The sequence below is a fragment of the Oryzias melastigma genome, linkage group LG18 (genome assembly GCF_002922805.2).
Source record: "Oryzias melastigma strain HK-1 linkage group LG18, ASM292280v2, whole genome shotgun sequence".
Lineage (NCBI taxonomy): Eukaryota > Metazoa > Chordata > Actinopteri > Beloniformes > Adrianichthyidae > Oryzias > Oryzias melastigma.
In genome coordinates this window covers 17,104,075-17,124,877 of record NC_050529.1, presented here as the reverse complement: position 1 = coordinate 17,124,877, position 20,803 = coordinate 17,104,075, and the positions used below count along the sequence as shown (strand labels likewise).

General features: G+C 42.6%; 1 protein-coding gene across 4 annotated transcripts in view; it reads right to left on the bottom strand.

The window, feature by feature from the left end:
- svep1 (sushi, von Willebrand factor type A, EGF and pentraxin domain containing 1) overlaps window positions 1-20,803 on the bottom strand; it is an 82,518-nt gene that overhangs the window by 5,754 nt on the left and 55,961 nt on the right. For all 4 annotated transcript variants that reach the window (XM_024287532.1, XM_024287531.2, XM_024287533.2 and 1 more), the window contains 32 exons: window positions 20,538-20,729; window positions 20,323-20,444; window positions 20,137-20,242; window positions 19,854-20,069; window positions 19,435-19,668; window positions 19,156-19,317; window positions 18,877-19,038; window positions 17,631-17,792; window positions 17,029-17,117; window positions 16,063-16,159; window positions 15,834-15,947; window positions 15,566-15,679; window positions 15,285-15,486; window positions 15,021-15,178; window positions 14,665-14,863; window positions 14,422-14,597; window positions 14,171-14,295; window positions 13,889-14,018; window positions 12,934-13,104; window positions 12,407-12,580; window positions 12,200-12,319; window positions 11,933-12,109; window positions 9,631-9,715; window positions 9,334-9,525; window positions 9,038-9,205; window positions 7,263-7,935; window positions 4,481-7,182; window positions 3,055-3,289; window positions 2,788-2,943; window positions 2,132-2,195; window positions 341-523; window positions 86-262 (listed from right to left, as the gene is read on the bottom strand). In XM_024287532.1, coding sequence (XP_024143300.1) covers window positions 86-262; window positions 341-523; window positions 2,132-2,195; window positions 2,788-2,943; window positions 3,055-3,289; window positions 4,481-7,182; window positions 7,263-7,935; window positions 9,038-9,205; window positions 9,334-9,525; window positions 9,631-9,715; window positions 11,933-12,109; window positions 12,200-12,319; window positions 12,407-12,580; window positions 12,934-13,104; window positions 13,889-14,018; window positions 14,171-14,295; window positions 14,422-14,597; window positions 14,665-14,863; window positions 15,021-15,178; window positions 15,285-15,486; window positions 15,566-15,679; window positions 15,834-15,947; window positions 16,063-16,159; window positions 17,029-17,117; window positions 17,631-17,792; window positions 18,877-19,038; window positions 19,156-19,317; window positions 19,435-19,668; window positions 19,854-20,069; window positions 20,137-20,242; window positions 20,323-20,444; window positions 20,538-20,729 — 8,037 coding nt within the window. The remainder of the gene's footprint in view (window positions 1-85; window positions 263-340; window positions 524-2,131; window positions 2,196-2,787; window positions 2,944-3,054; window positions 3,290-4,480; window positions 7,183-7,262; window positions 7,936-9,037; window positions 9,206-9,333; window positions 9,526-9,630; window positions 9,716-11,932; window positions 12,110-12,199; window positions 12,320-12,406; window positions 12,581-12,933; window positions 13,105-13,888; window positions 14,019-14,170; window positions 14,296-14,421; window positions 14,598-14,664; window positions 14,864-15,020; window positions 15,179-15,284; window positions 15,487-15,565; window positions 15,680-15,833; window positions 15,948-16,062; window positions 16,160-17,028; window positions 17,118-17,630; window positions 17,793-18,876; window positions 19,039-19,155; window positions 19,318-19,434; window positions 19,669-19,853; window positions 20,070-20,136; window positions 20,243-20,322; window positions 20,445-20,537; window positions 20,730-20,803) is intronic.

The window sequence follows — 20,803 nt, the reverse complement described above, 5'->3', positions numbered from 1 at the left end:
TGAGGATGTCAGATGGACGTGTTTTCATGCTTGTAGTGGATAAGTGATGGATTTTATTGGAAAATGAGGGCCAAAAATGTCTCACGCTGGCATGTAGGAAAAGCAGAACTCCACGTGTTGCCTCCTAAACACACCACCAAATGGTCTCCCACCAGAGAGAAACCTTTATCGCACTGGAACTCCAGAGCTCGCCCGCTGTTCAGGTTGTGATCCTGCACTCGCCCATTCAGCAGCTGTACGGGGCCGTCACAGCTTCTGGCCACTAAAGACAACAGATAGATTTGAATGAAAAAGGACAAGAGGTGCAAACATGAGGACTCTTTCAGTCTCGCCTGTGTACCTTCACATGTCGGTGCTGGTAGGCTCCAGGTGCCATCAGCCTGACAGGTGAGTGTTTTTGGCCCCATGAGCTGCATCCCAGCGTCACACAGGTAGCTAACATTACGCAGGTGACTCTCTTCTGTTATCTTGAATTGTGCATGCCTGACAATTGGAGGAGGTCCGCAGGCGTGTTCTGCTGAGGCTTTAGACAAGCATAAAGGTATCAAAAATAAAAAAATAAAAACTGCATTGAAAAAGTCACAAGAACTGTCAACATACACAAAAATCATAGAAACATTGAAGACGCACTTCAACAAAACCCTTTTTTGAGGCATTTTTTCCTATATATAGAATAATTTAAGACTCAAACTGAGTATTCCTTCATTGTTGAATCAGAAGCAGATAAATATCTGCTGTTCGATAAAGCTCAGGTTTGTGACGCCATGACAAAGTCTCCCTCTTTTCTTACAATTCTGATACATCCGCCTTCCAGACAAATAGATCCATTAACCTTTTAATTTTCCTCATCTGAGTTGCCATCTGGCTCAAAGTTTCATGGCAGCATAGCTCTGATGTTGATTGTCTTTTTTTGCCACGCTAATGTTAGTTTGGGCTAGCTTTAAGCTAGTGGGAGAGTATAAACCTGAGATATCAACGTAGGGTAACAACCCAGAGGCGAATTTCTGATGAACTTGCAGAAAATTTGTCTTAAAGAATTGCATATTCATAATTAAAAGACCATGGGGAATGATTTTATAGTTGGGAATGAAAAACTATAACTCTTAGTAATTTCTTAAAGGGCCCATACCATACTTTTCTTAATTCTTTCAGAGTAAACTATATCCATATATATGATTGTATAATACCTTTGGGACACTAAAGAGAAAATTATAAGTGAAATACGAGTAATTTTCACAAGTATTTTTCTTACCCGCGAGAAAGACACCTCAATTTCTGAGGCTTCGCCTCAATTTCTGAGGCTCCGCCTTTTGCTGCTTGTGGGTCCCGCCCATTTCATGAAGCCATTCTATAGCCGGCCTCGGCAGCGTGTCTTCGTTTCACCCACGGAAACAAACAAATCATGGGAGGAACCTTTGCAAAGATGGATGTGCATACCATATATCTGCCTTTTGCAGGCCCAGTAGGGCGAAGCTATCGGCTGAGCACCGCTGGCTGAGTGGTGAGGCTATCAGCTGAGCCCTGCTATCTGAGCTGTGAAAGCTGCAAAGTTAGCAACTAGTCAACGCTAGCTGAGCAACAAAGTTAGCAGCAAAGTTAGCATTTGGGGCTGGTGCTCAGGGTGCAGGTTTTTAGAGGAATGCTCAGAAATGTGAAAACAGATCAAAATAACACACTGGAGTTTTTTATAGTCTCCTTCAACCCCACCTTTTGCATGGTATAGGCCCTTTAGAAATGTTTACTAAACTAACAAAGGAAAAGTCACTTTTTCAGAAAAGGTAGAATATAAATAAAGATTGTATTTTGGGTTATTTTTTGTCACAAATGGTGACATTAAGCTATAGAGAGGCTGAGGGTTGGTGAAATGGCAGTGAATAAAAAAAGAAAATGAAAGTTCAGATTCATGACAACACAAAAATGAAGCTTTGCCTTAGAGCCACACCCATCTACCACATTTAAAACAAACACAATCCTGACTTGAACCTAAAGCTGTGTGTTAAAAGTTACTTATAAAGAATGGAAGTCTGAACTTTATTGATTTAAAGTCACAGACTACATCATTCCTGATCATTTTCACATCTTCCGTGAGTGCTTTTTAACACTTAGACATTTCTTTATACATAAAACTTACCAACACACACAGGCTGAGTGCCGCTCCATGTTCTGTCTGCTTGACAGGTCTGGAAAGCGTCTCCCTGAAAAGAATTGGAGACCAAGGTACAGGGAGAACATCTGATGAGCTAAGCATTGCAACAGAACCACATACTTTATTGATCTGCACTGCAGCATGAAACAGGAAACGACAAAAGTGCACGATATTGATTGAGCTATGGTGCTCTTTTTTTTTAATTGTTTTTCTTCCAGCAAAGCATTACAAGTGTTGCTAATGTCCACTGTCCACACCTTGAACTTTCAGTGTTCTCAAAGCCCTGAAAGCCTTCATTGTAGGGAATACTACAACAGTGTGGAATGTGGATATCAGCATATCGGGAACAGAGTGACTCAGCTCTTCCCGTCAGCTCAGTTGCTCGTTATTCTATTGAAGCGGAGGTGGAGTCACATGACTTATTGTAATCTGATCGCGACTATTTGCCCAGTGGGTCAGTCATTTGTTAGAAGTCAGCAGATCTTTACACATAAACATTTAAAAACACAAATCAGCACAAAATTTGAACATGACAAATGCTGCTTTTCTAAAAAGGCTTTTATTTCTTTATGAATAATTAATTTGTACTCTTTTTAGCTAACTTTTTTCTCTGTGCTAAAACATCAAACCCAGAGCAGCACCTTCATGTCAAACCCAGGTAAGCAGGAGTACAGAACCAGGTCTCCGTAGTTGTAGCTGTCGCCCTCGATGACACCGTGAAGAAGAGGAGTAGGTTTCTCACACACCACCACCTCACAGGAAACTGTTGAGATGCTCGGAGCCCAGCCTCCGCCCACCTTTTAATTAAATGTGGAAAATGTATTTTGATGTTTTTTTTATTTGTTTGTAGAGACATCTTTAGGTTTGCAGGTACCAATGACAGAACTGAAGTATTATTTGTTCCCTACCTGACACTCTGCCAGAGCTGAGCCCTGCAAGTAAAATCCAGGAGGGCAAGAGAGAGTGATTGTCTCCCCAACTGGAGTGAGCTTCCTCCCACTGACTACCAGATGGGGAACAGAGACGTTGCCGGGCAGCAAACATGGGGCAGGGAGGCAGATGATGTTGCGCTTGGACCAGGTGCCGTCACTCTGGCAGGAGAGAGAAGCTGCCTGTGTGGCTAGTTCGTAACCATCATCACACCTGGAAAACAGGGCAGATAGGCACTTTATAGCATCCTCAGGTTCACCTAGCAAAAATTCAAGCTGAGTCAAAAAAGTACACATTTTTCATGTATTGAGGTGTTTCTTACAGGAAAAGTCTGTTTAATTTGGTCCGGATCAAGTTCTGAATGTTGCCTTGATCTGTATTCAGATTGCTGTCTACTGGAGATTTCTCTTTTGAACCAAGGCGTGTAAACAAAACCATTATACCATTATAACCATTATAACCATTAGGAATTACAAGGGCAGGGCAAGGCAACAAAAGAAAGAATAATGGAAGTCTTATGGTTTGCAATCCTTGTTGTGATAGTTCACGTATATAAAACTGTATATTTCTCTGACCAATTTTGAAATTCTGTACCAACTTTTTCTTGCTACTTTGGTACAGTGGAAGCATGCTGCAAGGTGGTTACAGAGGAGAAGCAATGTGAAACATGTTAAAAGTTGTTTTAATCAGCCTGTACTATTATTATGAATCAAGACAGAAAACCTGCTTTGGATTATCGGGAGAAAAGAATTATGGCTCACTTAAGTGAACCAAATGTCTCCAGTTTGAATACACCCTAAATAAAAAAGGAAATACCATATTTTTTAGAGTATAGCCATTTTTTGCATAGTTTGGTGCGAGATACTCAGGTGCAACTTGATTTTGTAAAAGTAAATAGCAACGACCACTAGAGGGCACTGTAGTGCCTCGATGTTTGCTACTAACAGCAGCGCAGCAGAAGAAGAAGTGCTGCTCAGTCTTGTGTTAGCCTTGACAGAGTTGTTTCAAAGTGACATAGAGGATGAAGAATTCATTGGATTTAGTGATTTGAAGATAGAGCTTAGGTGAGTTTTTGCTCTAACTATGCTTATCTGAAAAAAATGTTCACATGTTGCACTAATATACTAGATTCCTCCTATGTTTCATGAAGCTAAGGAAGCATCAATGTGTTTAGTGAAGCGTATAGTATTTTTATCTACTCCATTAGTATGATTTTTTTCAAAATGAAATGTCTTTTCTTTGTCACGTATTTTGTCAAATAAAAATCTCCCAAAAGTGAAACTTATACCCCAGTGCATTTTTATATGATTTTTCCTCTTTATTATTGAATTGGCTGCTGTGACTTATAGTCTGAAAAATATGGTACTTTGATGGATTGTTTTGACATAGAAACATAAAATGTACCTGTAAGTGATCTTGTTTGGAAAGGTGAAAGTGTCTCCCATCACTTGAGCATGAACGACTGCTGGAGGGTTTCCACAGTTTACAGGCTCACAGTGGATTCTGGGCTCCCCCCAGCGGCCATCCCTTCCACACGAGACAAATAGGGGTCCTTTTCGCAGGTAGCCAGGCCGGCACTTATATATGGCAGTGTCTAACAAGGTGACAGTGTCGCCTTGCAAAACAGCATTAGGAACCACAGGTGGTGGGGAGCTGCACCTCCCACGACTGCACATAGGCACCCCAGGGCTCCAAACTCCTCCTTTCTCACATGTTGCTTGAGAGGGTCCCAGCAGTTTGTATCCCTTGTCACACTGGAACTGTAGACGATCCCCACAAGCATGGCCACTGCTGAGAACTTTACCAAATTTGACTTCAGGTAGAGCACAGACACAGGGCTGGCACTCGGGCACTGAACCCAGCCAAAAGCCCTCAGAGGAACACCGCAAAACGGGGTCCCCAACTATCTCATACCCATCGAAGCAGACGTACTCCACTACATCATTATAGTTGAAGCTGGAGCCGTTCAGGAAGCCATGACTAATATCCTCAGGGGGGTCGCAGCTAATTATGTCACATCGTGGCACTGGTTTGTCCCAAAGTCCATCTGATTTACAAACAAGTGTCGGATCGCCACTGAGCTTATATCCTTGATCACATTCATACTTCACCTTGCTGTTGTAGCCAAACTCTGACCCCATCACATGCCCATGAGGGATTGGGGAAGGTTTTCCACAGCGAGCTGGTACACAGGTAGGAGACTCGTGGCTCCAGGTACCATCAGCTTGGCAAACGCTAACAGACAAACCTTTTAAAACAAAACCAGGTGGACAGCTCAGTTCAATCCTACTGCTGTATGTGTATTCTTTGCCTCCAATTGTAACATCACTGGGGACAATTGGAGGACCACAGAAGACAGGCTCACAATGTGGTTTCTGTCCGTTCCACTTTCCATCGGCCTGACATGCTATAGTGTCACTGCCTCTGAGGACAAACCCTGGGTTACACTCAAAGTGCATGACCTCAAGATACACAAAATCAACCCCATGAGCTGAGCCATTATCGATAGGCCCTGGATTACCACAGGAAACGGGGCGACATGTTGGGGCATCGCTTGTCCAAAGATGGCCTGATATGCACTGCCTCACAGACTCCCCCTCCAGCTCATATCCTTTCTCACAAGAGTATGTGACGATGCTGCCAAGAGAGGCATCCGTCACATTCACCCAGCCATGCTCTGGATTGGGTGGGGTTTCACACTCAGCTGGGATACATGATGGCGCCGTCCCGTTCCAACCCCCATTCTCCTGACACACCAGTCTGGTGTGAAAGGTGATATCATAGCCCTTATGACAACGGTATTCAATCAGTGTCCCATGAAGGAAGTTCAAATCTAGCGGAGCAGCTGTTACGGGGTCAATGGAGTCTGTTACTCTGACATAGTCCCCAAAATCAATGTGAGGAGGCAGACCACAATCTGACGGCACACAGACTGGAACCGAACTGGACCAACCAACCTCCTCACAGGTTAAATGGTCCTGACCTACAAGCTGGAAGCCAGGAAAGCAGCTGTAGAAAATAGTTACACCAAAACTGTGATCCTGGCCTTCAACAAAACCGTTTTCAATTGCTTTAGGTGGGGTGCAAGAGATTTGAACACAAGCAGGTGGTTCTAAGTCCCAATATCCGTTGGCCAGGCACTTCACAGTTTCAGGGCCTTGGAGGCGAAAGCCACGGTGACAAGAGTAGGTGGCACTATGACCAAACTGAAGTTTTCTATAAGTCACTTTCCCATTGGCTATCTGGCTCGGAATGGGGCATTCAATTGGACGGCAAGATGGCACCCCTCCAATCCAGATACCTCTTTCTCCACAGAGGACTGTGGCATTTCCCACTAAATTATACCCACTCTTGCAGGTATACAGTGCTTTGCTGAGGTACATCAGACCCTGGACATCAACAATTCCATTGGAAATCTCCACAGGCTGAGGACATTCAACTGGGGAGCATTCTGGGTAAGGAGTACTCCACTGTCCATTCTCCAGACAGGAAACAAAGTCTTCTTTTTTTAAACTGAAGCCATCCATGCATGTGTATGCCACCACAGAGCTGAAAGGGAACTGGGCAGACAAAGAAGAAGGGGCACCAAATGATATTTCGGGTGGCGGTCCACAAAACACTTGCTTACAAACTGGAAAAGTATCATTCCACTCCTGAGATTGGGTACAGCGGATGATCTGAGCCCCCTCCAGCACATAGCCAACCTCACAAGATAACTCCACTATTCCAGATTCATAATCAAGTCTCTTCAGAACCAGGTGGTTCTCCTCAAGCGAAGGCTCTGGACACTTGACAGGAGAGCAGCGTGGGGGCCTCATTTTATCCCATGTTCCGTTCTTGTCGCAGGTCCAGATGGCATCTCCTGTTAGCTCATAGCCTTCATGGCAGACGTACTGTACTTTGTGACCCACTTGAAAATCAGAGCCCTTGTAAAGTCCATGGGGGATGATGGGAGGAGGGTTGCAGGTCAGGAGAACGCAGGTTGGGGTTTCCTGACTGGACCATTTTCGGTTGGCTTGACAAATCCGTTCTGGTCGACCTTCCAGCCTGTAGCCTTCTCTGCAGGCGTAAGTCACCTTGCTTTTGAAAGTGAGTCCACTTCTGGTCTAGAAAAGGATAAAAAATAGGTGTTATAAATCTGTTTTCATAGAAATAGTATTGTGTATATTTTCTTTTAACTGCTGACCTTGATGTATCCGTTCCGGAGCAACGGAGGACTAGAGCAGGTCACCGGCATACAGGTTGGCAGAGCTCCTCCCCACTCTCCATTAGCTTGGCAGGTCCTCCGCTTCTCCCCTCGGATCATGAAGCCAGGGTCACAGCTGTACGCCACCACAGCCCCAAAACTGTAGTTGGTCTCTGCCACGTAGCCGTGCTCAATGCTCTCAGGCTTGGAGCACCTCACTGGAACACAACTAATATCAAACGGTGACGGCTCCCACGTTCCTCCCATCAGGCATTTGAGCGAGGCTGTAGTGTTGGGCATGAACCCCTCCTCACATTTGTAGGTGACTTCAGTGTTTGTAGGATATTTAGGTTTATTGACAGCATCCAAAATTGCATGAGGCAGATCGGGTGGCCGGGGGCAGAAATTTGCAATGCAACGAGGGACCTCCGAACCATCAGGAGGAGCCCACACGCCCTGAGCATTACACACCATCTTGGAGTTGTTGCTGGCAGTGTAGCCGTCAATGCAGTAATAGTTGGCAGTATCTCCAAATAACTGGTGGCTCTCATAGGGCTCGGCGTGGTCGATGGCAGGAGGTGGGCCACAGGAGCGAGGGACACACTGAGCATAACTTTCACTCCATTGGCCAGTTGAAAGACATTCTCTGCTCTCTGGACCAATCAGAGTGTAGCTGGATGTGACGAGAACCAAAGACAGACACAAAACACATTTAGAGAATGTAGAATTGTACAAATGGCTGTCAGGGTCAATACATTTTTTTCCTGTCAAAGGTAGGCAGATAAAAACTAAGTTAATCATTTAACGCCAAAGATTTATTTATGAAACCCCAGACTTTATTTATCCAGACAGACAGGATATGACACCTTAGTAACACACATTCTTTGACATACCGTAACTCCTCAACCGTTCATGTGATCAGTGAGAATCAGCTGATTTTGAAGCGGAAAAAATATTACCTTTGCACTGCTACACATTACTAACATATTGTTGCATAAAGGCACAAAGACGCTTTTCTTAGTGACATAATCCTGTGATTTACGTTTACTTGACTCTTGGCTCACACTGCAACTGTTACAGCTCAGGTGTGACACAGGAACCCAATGAGGCCAATTTTTGTGATATTGGGCTCTGTACATACAATTGAAATTGAATTGAAATAATCAGGATTTTATTCAGTTTTTGAGTCCACTGATGCTATTTCTCCATGCAGGTGCACTCTATTCAGTTGGTAGCAGTTCAGTCACTGCTGGGACCAGCTTTTGGCTCGTTGTATGTGCGCCTGTGTGTGTGTGTCTCTGTGTGTGTAGCCAACAGGCTGGCATGTGCTTCATATCTGCTCTCCTTCTGGGGAAATTCCCACAGCACTTTCAGAAACAAAAGGTTCATATTTCACGTATTGTGTAACAAGTAGGGTAGGCTGGGGTTGGGTGTCACAATGATGTAATTTTTACAACACGGTGAAAACAGTGACTACAACAGGAAATGAGTTTTAATTTGAAAAGTGTACTGAATGCACTCTACTTATGCTCGCATGATTTCCTGTTTTAGGACAGATTTGGAGCGCTGGAGAGGCCACATCTCAGGATGCAGTAAGAGTTCCTCTCACACTTTTAAAGTTACGTAAAGTTACGTAAAGACTCTGGTGGCCGGAGCCATGTGAGCATTGTGTAAATCTGCTCTTCTCCGCTTCATAATCTGTTGGAATTATGTTACTGGTTGAAGAGTTACGGCAAGGATTAGGGTTAAATGAATTTAAATGTACATTCTTTTACCCTTCTTTGCAGACGTAGTGCGCCTTGTTTCCCATTTCAAAGTTCTCTCCGACAGTTACGGCATCTTTAAGGGCCGGAGGTTCGTTGCAGGCGACAGTCACACATCGAGGGAAGGGCCGGCTCCATTCCCCTGTATCTTCACAAACTACTTCCATTGAGCCCTGTGGTCTTTGCAACAACACACTCCTTAGTGACAACTGTCATTACAACAATTGTATTGACACTCAAACACTTAAAAATAACATTGCTTCATAGCAAATGAATAAAAAATCTAACAAATGATGATTTATTTATACCTGTATCCGTCTGAACAGTTATATGTGACAACAGACAGGTATGTGTTGGTGGTATAGACGGCGCCTGCATGTTCCACAGCAGGCGGTCTCCCACAGGTCACAGGATAACAAACAGGTGGTTTTCCACTCCATCTCAGGCTGGCAAGACAGTGGAACCCATAGGGGATCTGAGGCAGGAAGCCGTTCTTGCATCTAAGGGCCCAAAAAAATTATATTCAGCTATCTTACACGTGTACACACATTATTTAAACTTTACTGGATTTTGTTACATCCATTTGATCACAGTTGGAGGGATACCTGAAAGTCACCTTGCTTCCGTAGGTGAAGTTGCTTCCCTCCATGATGGAGTTCTCTGGAACATCGGGTGTCGGGCAGGAGAGCGCTGAGGTTGAACAAAAACAGGATTTAACATTTCAGCTCCATCCCAACAGTTCAGATCGGGTTATCTAGGGGCTTGATAAACACTGCTGACACACCAGATTTGAGCCTGTCGGAATGGGATTTAAACCAGAAACCCTTGGTAATTTTTTAAAGACCCACTGAGATCATATTTTGACCTATTTTAAAAGTGGTTCTTTAATTATGATTAAATTATGACATAGTTTCTCCAGAATGGCAGTAGCTTTCACCTTGTGGGTGGGACTGTTATCTGCCCCTAATTCACAACAATTTTAATAAAGAAATACCCAAAAATGCAATTTTGAATCTAATTTTACTAATAAATATCCTTCGTTGTGAGAAAAATGTCACAATGAGACACTAAAACACAATTTTCACCAGAGCGGGTCTTTACTGTTTTTAAATTAAATCGCTTGTTAGTTCCAATAAGTGCATTTCACCATGAGTTATTTTTCATTAGCTATACTAGCTATAAATCATCCCATTTTCCATGACAAGTTCAATGAAACACACAGCTAAAGTGGACACTTGCTGAGTCAGTCAGCCGCACTTCCTCTATGAGGAGGAATGTGGTTTCAAGCCTACATCCAGACTCTACAGTCAGACCTTTAATGCACTGCAGAGAGGGAAAAAAGACTCACAGTGCAGGTTTTAGGCCGACTATTTTGGAGAAACAGAGAAAGTAATGAAAACTGCAATTGTTATAATTATGACAAAACAGTTTCTAAGCTAAATGAGGTAAATAAACTTTGAGCAACGTTTCAGCGTAGATATTTGACAAACTCTGATGTCAAAGACTTAAAATGTGATGTTGTAATGCATCCTCTTTTCTGTGGCTTTGAGTGAAACCAAACGTGAAGGGCTTACGTAGTTTTACATATTTTTTGTAAAGCAGGAAAAAGTTTAAACAATAACACAAAAAAACATTAAAAGATGTAAAATGATAACTTTCCAGACTTTGTAGTTAAGTGAATAATTAATATGAACACAGTCCTTCATAGTTGATGGAAAAGTACTTTATCTCGGTCAAGTTTACGTTCCTTTTTTTAAAAAGTGTGTCCTTCATATCAATCTTTTTTAACCGTTTGGCACAAAAATGTGTAGTTTTAAGATTAAAGAAAACTGTATAAGACTATTTTTTCTGAATGTTTTGTGGTTCATAGAAATATATGTCCTCACTAAGAACAGGAGTGAGGATGCAAAGTCCAAAATTTATACACATGCAACAACTAGTTCTTTCTCAAATCAGTTTTTGGTTTTGCACAACTATAGCTGCGTTTCCGTTACACATATGCGTAAAACTTAATCAAAATTCTCCTTTTGCTATGACAACATTTCTATTGAATTATAATTATTTAAATAAACACAAACCAACTCATGCAATAAGTAACTAAAAACGTGTCAGCGTCTTATTCAGTCAATGGAGCAGCAATCGTAGCCGCTCCTTCTGGGTGGGAGCAACTCCAGATGAAGCGATTTTGGGAAATCTTGGTTAGTGATTTAGAGGAGCTGTGGATCTAACAACTCCGTTTGCAACTTTTAATGAGTTGTGATGCTGTGTGACTTCTTGTGACGCTCACTGTGTAGCGCTCAGGGCAGCCAGTTCACACCAAGAAGCAAATTTAATTTAACAAAGTTTTTTCACTGCAGTTTTGTAAAAATGTCCCCAAAAACTAACTACAAATGCAAAAACTTTTTCTCTACAAATGTGAGTTTTTTAAAAATTGTGGTGTTTCCATTAAGCAAATTTTTTTCTAATTTGCAGCTAATGTTCGCTCGCTATATCGCTATTCACCTCAAGTGGTCTCGCAATTTTTCTTAGTGTTTCGGTGCACGTTTTATTTTGATTTTTAACAGTACTTTATGTTCTGTATCCTGATTGGCTATAGAACATTGTGCTGTATCTCCTGCACAAAATAAATTTTTTGCCAAATTAACATAACTATTTGATCACCAGCAGATCTTTGCTTTGATTCTTAAATTCTGGACATATTTTTCTATATAAGTTTACACTGAGAGCATAAAAAAGAGAAGTAAAGTGGGAAAATGTTCATGTCTGCCTGAGAAAAGTGTATAAAGTGTGTAGAGAGGGGCTTTAGGGCATTAAAACATCTATTATAATAGTAAAAAATAAAGATGACTACTTATCGGGGGCATTTTTCGGAATGTAAATATCAGGTTGGAGAACTTGATGGTTTACCTCTGCAATGCGGGACAGGGTTGTCCCAAACTCCTGACTCCAGGCAACGAAGTTTTGATGAGCCAAAGAGCTTATAACCTTCATCGCAGCTAAACACAACCTGACTGCCCATCAGAAAGTTGCTACCAACTCTGTGACCAAATTCTGGTGACCCAGGGTTCTGGCACTTCACTGGTTCTAAACACAGAACCAAAAAGGAGAAAAACCTTACAATCAGAAAAATAAAAGCAAGCTTGACTCAATCATTTCTCAGTGTAAACTTTATACCTGTGCAGTTTTTACCATCTCCTGTATACGGGTGAATGCAGGTGCAGATGTAGGAGCCGTCAGTGTTCTGGCAGCTGGCGTGTTTGTCGCAGTCGGACCCCAGAGCACACTCGTCCACATCTGAACACAAAGCGGATTTCTCTGAATTTTCCAGCTGGAATATTACTGTGATGTGAAATGCTTCACGTTTTCTTGAAATCTAGATACCCAGACAGGCAGGTGGATGTCCTCCCCATTTGCCGCTGTTGCTGCAATGCACCCTGGCATCTCCCAGCAGGTAGAAGCCAGCGTTGCACTGATAGACCACAGAGCTGCCTGCATGGAAGTCTGCTCCCTGAAACAAGCCGTTCTCCAGGGGATGAGGACGTCCGCAGGACACTCCTGCAACATCAACATTCATTTCTGTATTTATTGTAGAGATTTGAAAGGAAAAAACAAAAAAAAATCTAAATTTTTGAATAAAGTTTGGCATGAATTTAAATGAAACTAAATCGACATAAATTCTGTTTTTGAACAGTTATCAGTGAAGGCTTTTTCTGTTCAGTTTGGCAAATTCAGAAGAACATAGGAGAATTTTGAAAGCTTTCTTCTTCTGTGTCCATTTAAGACATGAAGGTTTGGTTTGTGTTCTCTGAAGGGCCCTAAAACAAATCAGTGGAAAATGATTTGCATAAAGGTTTCTGTTTTACAGCCTCAGGCCTTTTGTAATGCAAATATTTGTGTCTGGGCCTTACGTTCACAGCTGGGCAAAGGATGACTCCACTCCCCCCTGTTTTGACACTGCAACACTGGCTCCCCCACCAGGTAGAAACCGGGATCACAGGACAGGTGGACCTGTGCGCCTGGGGTCACCTCCACTGAGGAGGCATGCAGGTGAGGCACAGCGTTCTCCAGCTTAGGGCAGTCTGATGAAAAAAAAAAAAAAAAGATGAGCTGCAGAGGCTTGTCTACAAAAGAGAATGTCAAAATAAAAGCTTGTTTTTCTGGCATTTTTGTCATGATGGGGGGCTTTATTAGGAAAATTAAGATTAAAATTGTATTTCTGAGTATTTTTTTTATCCAAATTGTGGTGAATCAGGAGCAGAAAAGAAAATTCAAATAGAAAAAAAATAAGATTGAATATTTACATCTGACATTGAAGCAATCCCGATAATAAAATCAAGAGGGGGCTATAGAAAAGAAAAAAAAAACTGCCTAAATGTAAACTAAATTAAACTTGCAAACATTTGTGAACATGAGAATTTGGAATTAACCTCCCTTTCTTTCTTAAACTCAGCATGATTTGGCCTTCATCATGTTTATTCTAGATCTCTTACCATACTGGGCTTGCTTTTCCTTTGCCCCCCTAGTGGCGGACTTGTGCATTGCGGCAATTTCTTTACAGAACTGCAACTAGCCACAGGAACAGGCTAGAAATTTGTTTGTTTTTTTAACATCCTTATATTTATTTCTCTTCATGACTGGACCAGTTTATATCATCTGACGGGCCGGATGTTTGACACCCCTGCATTAACGTCTTCACTTTCCACATCCAAGCTCCAAACTGGATAGCTCCAATACTGCTGCCCATTTTTGTTGCACCACTGTTGTCAGGTCTCTTTTACAGTAGATCAAAAGATGAGGAGTGGGGCTTTAATCAGTTGGCTTTATTTTGTAAAATAGTCAACCAAGTGTGATATATCGTCTTACCAGCACAGAAAATACTGTTCAGGTTTACTTTGACTCGACCCACTATCCCGTTTAGAAAGTCCGGCCAGGCGAGGACGTTTCCTCTGTGGGTCACGTGGGAGGCTGGACAGCTGCTAGCCAGGACCTTAATCTACAATATGACCAGAAACAGACACATTTGACACAACTTCCTATTGAATATATATCTTATCTTATATCTTACAGGGCCTCAAAAAAAGATCAACTACTTTATTAACAAATACTACCAAACGTGAGTTTGAATATAATACGTTTCCTGTTTACCTGCTGCAGTGTGAGAACCCGGTCCCATATGTTGAGTTGGCTGATGGAACCGACAAAAGATTCAACAGGGTTGAAGCCCTCGCCCCTCTGATCTTGGTCCTGACCTAAAACTAGCGCTCCTCCACCTGCAGGACACGTAGCATTGAGGTAAGCCACTTCTCAGGTAGACGATACAACTCAGACAGAATTTCACTTTTATAGAAAGTGTTTTTTCTTTAAGAAATGAGACGAAGCTGAGGATAGCACTACACCTGGGATAGTGGTGCCGACTGACAGGCCTTTGCCTCCGTCTGACAGTTTGCCGTTAATGTAGATCCTCCAGTCGCCGTCCCAGCTTCTCCATGACACGCCAATGTGGTACCACTGGCCCGTGTTCACGGCGGGGCAGTCGGTGATCCGCTCCTTACCGTTTACGTACAGAACCCACCTGCAGGCGAGGAAATAAATCAGTAGAAATTAAACGGACATTGGAGGTTTGTTGTTGTGTCACTGACCCATTGTAGTCGATGAGGAGGAAGGCGTTGTCGCTGCCCTCCACAGCATAGGAGACGGGTGTGCCGTAGTTAGTGGTGTCCAAAGACCTCATCCAGAAGGTGCAGGTGATTTCTGTGAGTGCTGGCATCACTCCATCCATCATCACGTAACCGTGGATACCAGATACTTCAAAGTCCAGGTTGAAGGCAGATGACATCTCTAAGAAAAAATACTGGTGAATTCTTCTACTAAATAGTAGTCTGTAATATCCTTATTTTTTCAAATGTCTTTCAAAGGTCTTTATTGTAATTTTTTATTACAGCTAAAAATCCAAACTGACAGAAAAGTGTCTCTAAATCTTTATCTACAGTAGTACCTGTCTCACACCTGGTTCCGTTGAACCCAGGAAGGCAGCGACAGGTGTAGGACCCCAGACCATCCAAGCAGCTGGCGCCGTTCACGCAGGGATTTGGATCACACTCGTCTACGTTCACCTCACACAGCCAGCCTCTGTAGCCCTCCACGCACTGACATCTGTGCAGCAGCAGATCAGAGGGAATACATTTGATCTGAATACAGGTAAACTGCACCTGCGTGACATCAGCACTCATTTATGTGTTTGTGCTTATGCTGCTTTTACCTGAAACTGTTAACCGCATCCAGACAGGAGCCTCCATTCAGACAGGGAGAGCTGTAACATTCATTAATGTTGATCTCACAGCGTTCCCCGGAAAACCCAATGGAGCAGCTGCAGCTGAAGCCACCGGTCAAGTCGTCGCACATTCCTCCGTTCAAGCACGGGTTGGACAGACACTCGTTGATTTCCAGTTCACACCGAGGCCCTGCGGAAACAGGACGGCGAGGTCACAGATGGGTTCATTTGTGAAAGCTTGCTCTAATTTCTGGTTAGTAGGGTGTAACCTGTAAAGCCGTCGGAACAACTGCAGGTGAATTTGTTGACTTCGTCCACGCACACGCCTTCATTCAAACATGGGGAGGAGAGGCATTCGTTGACCTCAGCTTCACATAAAGAACCTGAATCAAGCAGGAAAAAACATATTAATAATAAATTTGTAAGCTTTATTTTTCATTTACAGAACAACACCATATTTTGATGGAAATGTGCAAATTTTAAATCATGCTGTTGAAATAAATGTCTTACAGGTTTGATTCTTGACGGTTCTCTTACCTAAGAATCCAGGTTTGCACTCACATCGGAAGTCTCCGATGTCGTCTTTGCACAAACCTCCGTTCTGACACGGAGCAGAGTCACACTCATTTATGTCAATCTCACACTTTGCACCTGAATGAACAAACAAAACAAAGTCATGCCAACACAAGGAAGCAGCACAGAAAACCTAATTCTTATGAAAAGCTAGTCTCTTTATTGTATTTGTCAGCGGCTGAGCTGGGTTTACCTGTGAACCCGGGCATGCAGGTGCAGACGTATCCTGCTCCGACCTCTTCACAGGTGCCTTTATTCTGACACGGATTCAGGAAACACTCGTGGAAAACCTTCAGGGACAGGAAGTTAAAAAAATACAATCACATTTAAATGAATGCCAATTTTTATTTGTATTTTTAAGAAAATCAATGAAATGAAAATAAATATGCACTAAAAAGGTCCAAATCAAAAACTGTTGTTGTTTTCTAGGACATAGTTTCTGCAGAGTGGCAGGAGTTCATCTGAAATTCACTTCTGAGTTGCTCTACCACCAGCTTACAGCTCCTCACACCCCCAATCTAACATTAAAGGTAAAAAAAAAAATGGCGAGCAATACCGGAGCTATCCAGCAGTACAGCTTTGATCCAGATTCCAGTTCAGACGAAGAAAATGAAGACATTAATGGATCTATATGTCTACAAGTGGATGCATCAGAATGGAGCGGAGCAGCTTACACTAGTAACTTCTACATCTGCTTCTGATTCACAACAATTTGAATAAAGAAATACTCAGAAATGTAATTTTAAGTTTAATTTTCTGTATATATGTCCTCCGTTATCATAAAAATGCCACAAGAAAATGTTAAAAACACAATTTTTATTGGTTTGGGTCTTTAAGGTATGTCCAGTTTGAGGACCAAAAAATACTTCACCTTTTATTTTTCAAAGCAAATTAAATCTAAATATTTCATGTTTTGTCTCTTCAGAGATACCCTAATACTCTTTGCTTTTAATGACCCAACTTGCACAGGTTAATAGAACAGTTACATATTCAATGGAGTCAAAGAGAAAACCGTCTCATGATTTCCTTTTTTCAATAAAACTACAGTAAATGCAAATGTCAGAATGACTGCAATTTTTTTCCGTCCATTTCGATGTGTCAATTTTTCCAGTCTGAAGAAATAAATGTAACTGAAGTATTGAAAAATACAAAGACTAACCTGACTGCTGGCTTGGTAGTCCTCACTGACCTCCACCTCTGGAGCAGATGTAACACTTTCCTCCTTTGGAAGAAAGCTGGAGCCAAAACCTGAAAGTGACACCCAGAGAAAATACAGACTGTGTAAGCAGAGACAGTTTGGAAATAAACAAGGATCACTGCCGTTTCTGTCAGACTGGCAGACAAATGAGATCCAGCTGTAGGGAAGCCTGCGTTTCTTATATAAAACTGGGAATGAGTTCTTGCCTTGGCTCAAATCTGCACTGTAGCCACGCTGGACTTTTTTATTCCTACTTTATTCAGAGCCATAAAAACAATATTACTTCCATGTCACCCCCCCAGTCCAGAAGTACTGCTTCCAATTGGAGAGATGTTAAATTGTAGACGAGAGAATAAACAAGTGGAATGACATTTTTTACACAGCATGGGTCGACACAAAGAACAGCTGTGTTGCTTTTGAATGCATTTAAACTAATTATAGACATAATTCACCAACCAACTTAGGTTTGAAAACACGTACTCTTACTTTTAAATCATCATAAAACTCTATTGCTAAATAGAGATTAACCTAAAACTTCCTAACAGAGTTGTAAGGTTTCCTACTTGAGCAGTGCTGTATAGTGGTTGCCCCGGTCACAGTGGTGGTTCCATAAAAGGGACATGCGAGGCAGTAGGATCGGCCATGATCGGGTTGGTAGTAATCTCTGGGACACGGGTAACAAGGGACCAAACCGGTGCGTGAAAAGTGACCTGCTGTGCAAGGAACTGCAGAGGAGAGACCAAAAGAAAAGAGCAAACCAAGAGAGTTTATGGAAAATAATAAAGAAGCATTTGAGCTGGAAACATTTGATCTATATTTTTCAAGTATTTTAGATCCTACTTTATCTACATAACACACACACATTAACCTCTTTGACTGTTAATCCCAGGGGTGTCCAAATCCAGGCCTTCTGGTTTCACAGAAATCCTTCCTTATCTGCTACTGATTACCCGGATCAGGTTCGTCTTTTGCCAATAATGAACTGTCAATGACAGGATAGTTGGAAAACATGTAGGGCTCTGGGCCTCGAGGCCTCGATTTGGACATCCCCGGGTTATGCAATCACAGTGAATCCGCTGATTCGCACACAGAAAAGCGGCTATTCATGTCGGCGTTGAACTGATGTGAATATTTCTAACGTAAAGTAACGCAAAGCCACTTTTTACCACTTCAGATTCCGGTGGATGTATGATAATTGTGTAAACGATTAAAGACTTTCGGTAGTTGAAAGAATGTCAACAGAGTAAAAGCTCTTGTGTTTAATAGTTCATTACAAAAAACAAAATAATTTACTGTTAATCATTTAAAAGTAACATTTTAAGGCTTTGAAAAGTTTTTAAGAATAATTTTTCTGTTAAAAAAACACCCAAAAGCCGAACATACCTAATACACAGAAAATTTCAAAAACAGAAGGCAAAAGTCCAACATTTTGTTCCAGGAAAGTCAACTTTTCCCATATAGCTTAGTTACTAACTAGCTCACTTACTGTTTTTTTCACATAAAAAGGAATTTTCCTTAATGCCAAAGTGTTTTCCTAGACTACAAAAAAATGATCAAGAGATAGACTAAAGAAACATTCCAGGTGCTGGAAGATCAACAAACCAGGGCAGAGATTTGTATTACATGGATTAAGGGCCAAGTTATTTTAATGTGATATCACGACTGTTGTGTATATGTAGCTACTGAAGGAATGGGCACCAGGTTTGACTCACACATGGATCAAATTTGTGCAAGAGGTTCAAAGCAGTGAAGTATTTAATGTGTATTCTAGCTAAATGCGCTCAAATCAGAACACAAGAGTTGTTTCACCTCCACACTCCGTCTCGTCCACGGCTCCTCTGGTGACTGTGGAGGTCTCGTCGGGGCAGACCAGACACTCTCTGGCGCCAAAAGAAGGCTGGAAGTGACCCAGCGGGCACGACTCACAAATCTCCAGCCCGTTGAGAGAGTGACTACCAGGTTTACACTGTCCTGCGAACACCCAGCAGTGGCACAAACATTACACGGCAAAGTAAACATTTATTCCTGCATCCTTTCATAAAGTGGCATGTTTATTATGCAAAAGCAAAGACAGAAGGCTGTACGCACCTTTACACTCAGTGATGCTGCGGGAGTGCAAGTAGGCAGTGGAGGTTCCCTCTGGGCAGGACTTACACTCCAGCTGACCCTCCTGGTCTTGGTAGGAACCCAGCCAACAGCTCTCACATTCGTTATGTTCCAGAGAATAATATGTTCCCACTGGACACAGCACTGTAAGATACAATTACGGAGCACAATCAAGTTTTCTTGTAGAAAATGAGGCATGAAATAACATTTTTCAAGTAATCAAGAGGAACTTATGTCAATACATTAATGTAAAGATCTTACCACACATTCTGCCTTTGAGCACCGAGCCCGGCCTGCAGTACAGAGAGGCCTTCCTGCTCTCCAAAGATCGCGGATCGGCGACGATCATCTCTGAGGACACGTGGAAACTGGACAGCGGCTGTTTGGCCAGTGTTCTTTTCAGACGATTAGTGAGCTGCTCTAGAGTCCTCAGAAGTCTCTTCTGGTTGAGCACTTCTATGGAGTCGTTCCTCGACATGGGCAGAGGGATGCTTGCTGGAAGAACCGCAAAATAAGACTGGCATGTTGTAGGAGGTCAGAACATAGAAACACAGAATCAAACCAGGACTTTTTCACTGTGAGGCGAGCCCTTTAGTACCATTTTTATGCTAACAGTCATCAAAATGACTTATCTGACAGCACCCTTAGCATGATTTGTTAAAAATTCAGTTTCTTTGTACCTGTGATGTTAAAATAGATCTGGATCTTCTGGTCTCTGGTGGGGCCTTTGATTTTTCGGTGCCTCTTAGCTCGCCTCTTGGTGCGATGGCGAGCTGGCACGCTGCTTCCTTGCTGACGATTGGGAAGCTGCCGGGAGCCCGTGGCATAGCCTGACTCAAAGTAGGCGTAGTCCTGAGCCCCCTGAGAATCCCAGTTGTTGCTCCACCCGCCTGGAGCTGAAGACGATTACTTTTTATTTACTAGTGTGGAGAAAGATTGTGTTCCGCATGAACAGAGCCCTACCGATGGAGAATCCGTTGTCGTAGTCATAGTTGTACTCCAGACAGTGACCCTGAGACATCACCTCCAGCTTACAGGTGACGTCATCACTGCTACAAAAGTTTGGGAGCTGGGGGGAGAGAACGGAAAAAGAAGGGTTGGAGCTTTCATCTAGATGAACGAGAAATTTGTGAAAAGACGGACCCCCACCATGCCTCCCAGTTTGGCGTTGAAATCTCCAGCGAATGATTTGAGCATGTCGGCATCATCACATCGAGACGCTTTAAACAGCATCTCAAAGGGCTTAAATCCATTATTAGCAACACGATTAACTAAGAAAAGAGAGCACTTTCATTCAGATTAAGTTCAATCAGTCTTGAACTAACAAAAACATTTCAAAGAACACAAAAATGAGCTGTACTGACCTGAGCAGTCAGGTCTGTCAGGAGAGTAGGGTGGCTCCCACACACCATTGAAGCGGCAGAAGTAGCTGTGCACGGCATTCTGGGTAAAACTATAACCCTCTTTACAGTGAAGGGTGCAGTTAACTCCTTCCTCTTCCTCGGAGCAGATGAATTCCCCATTCACAGGGACATACGGCTGGTCACAAGTTGTACCTGTGCAATAAACACACAACACGTGTCTGTATACCACACAATAAAGGGCTGTCACGCAGACAGTGAGGGCTGAC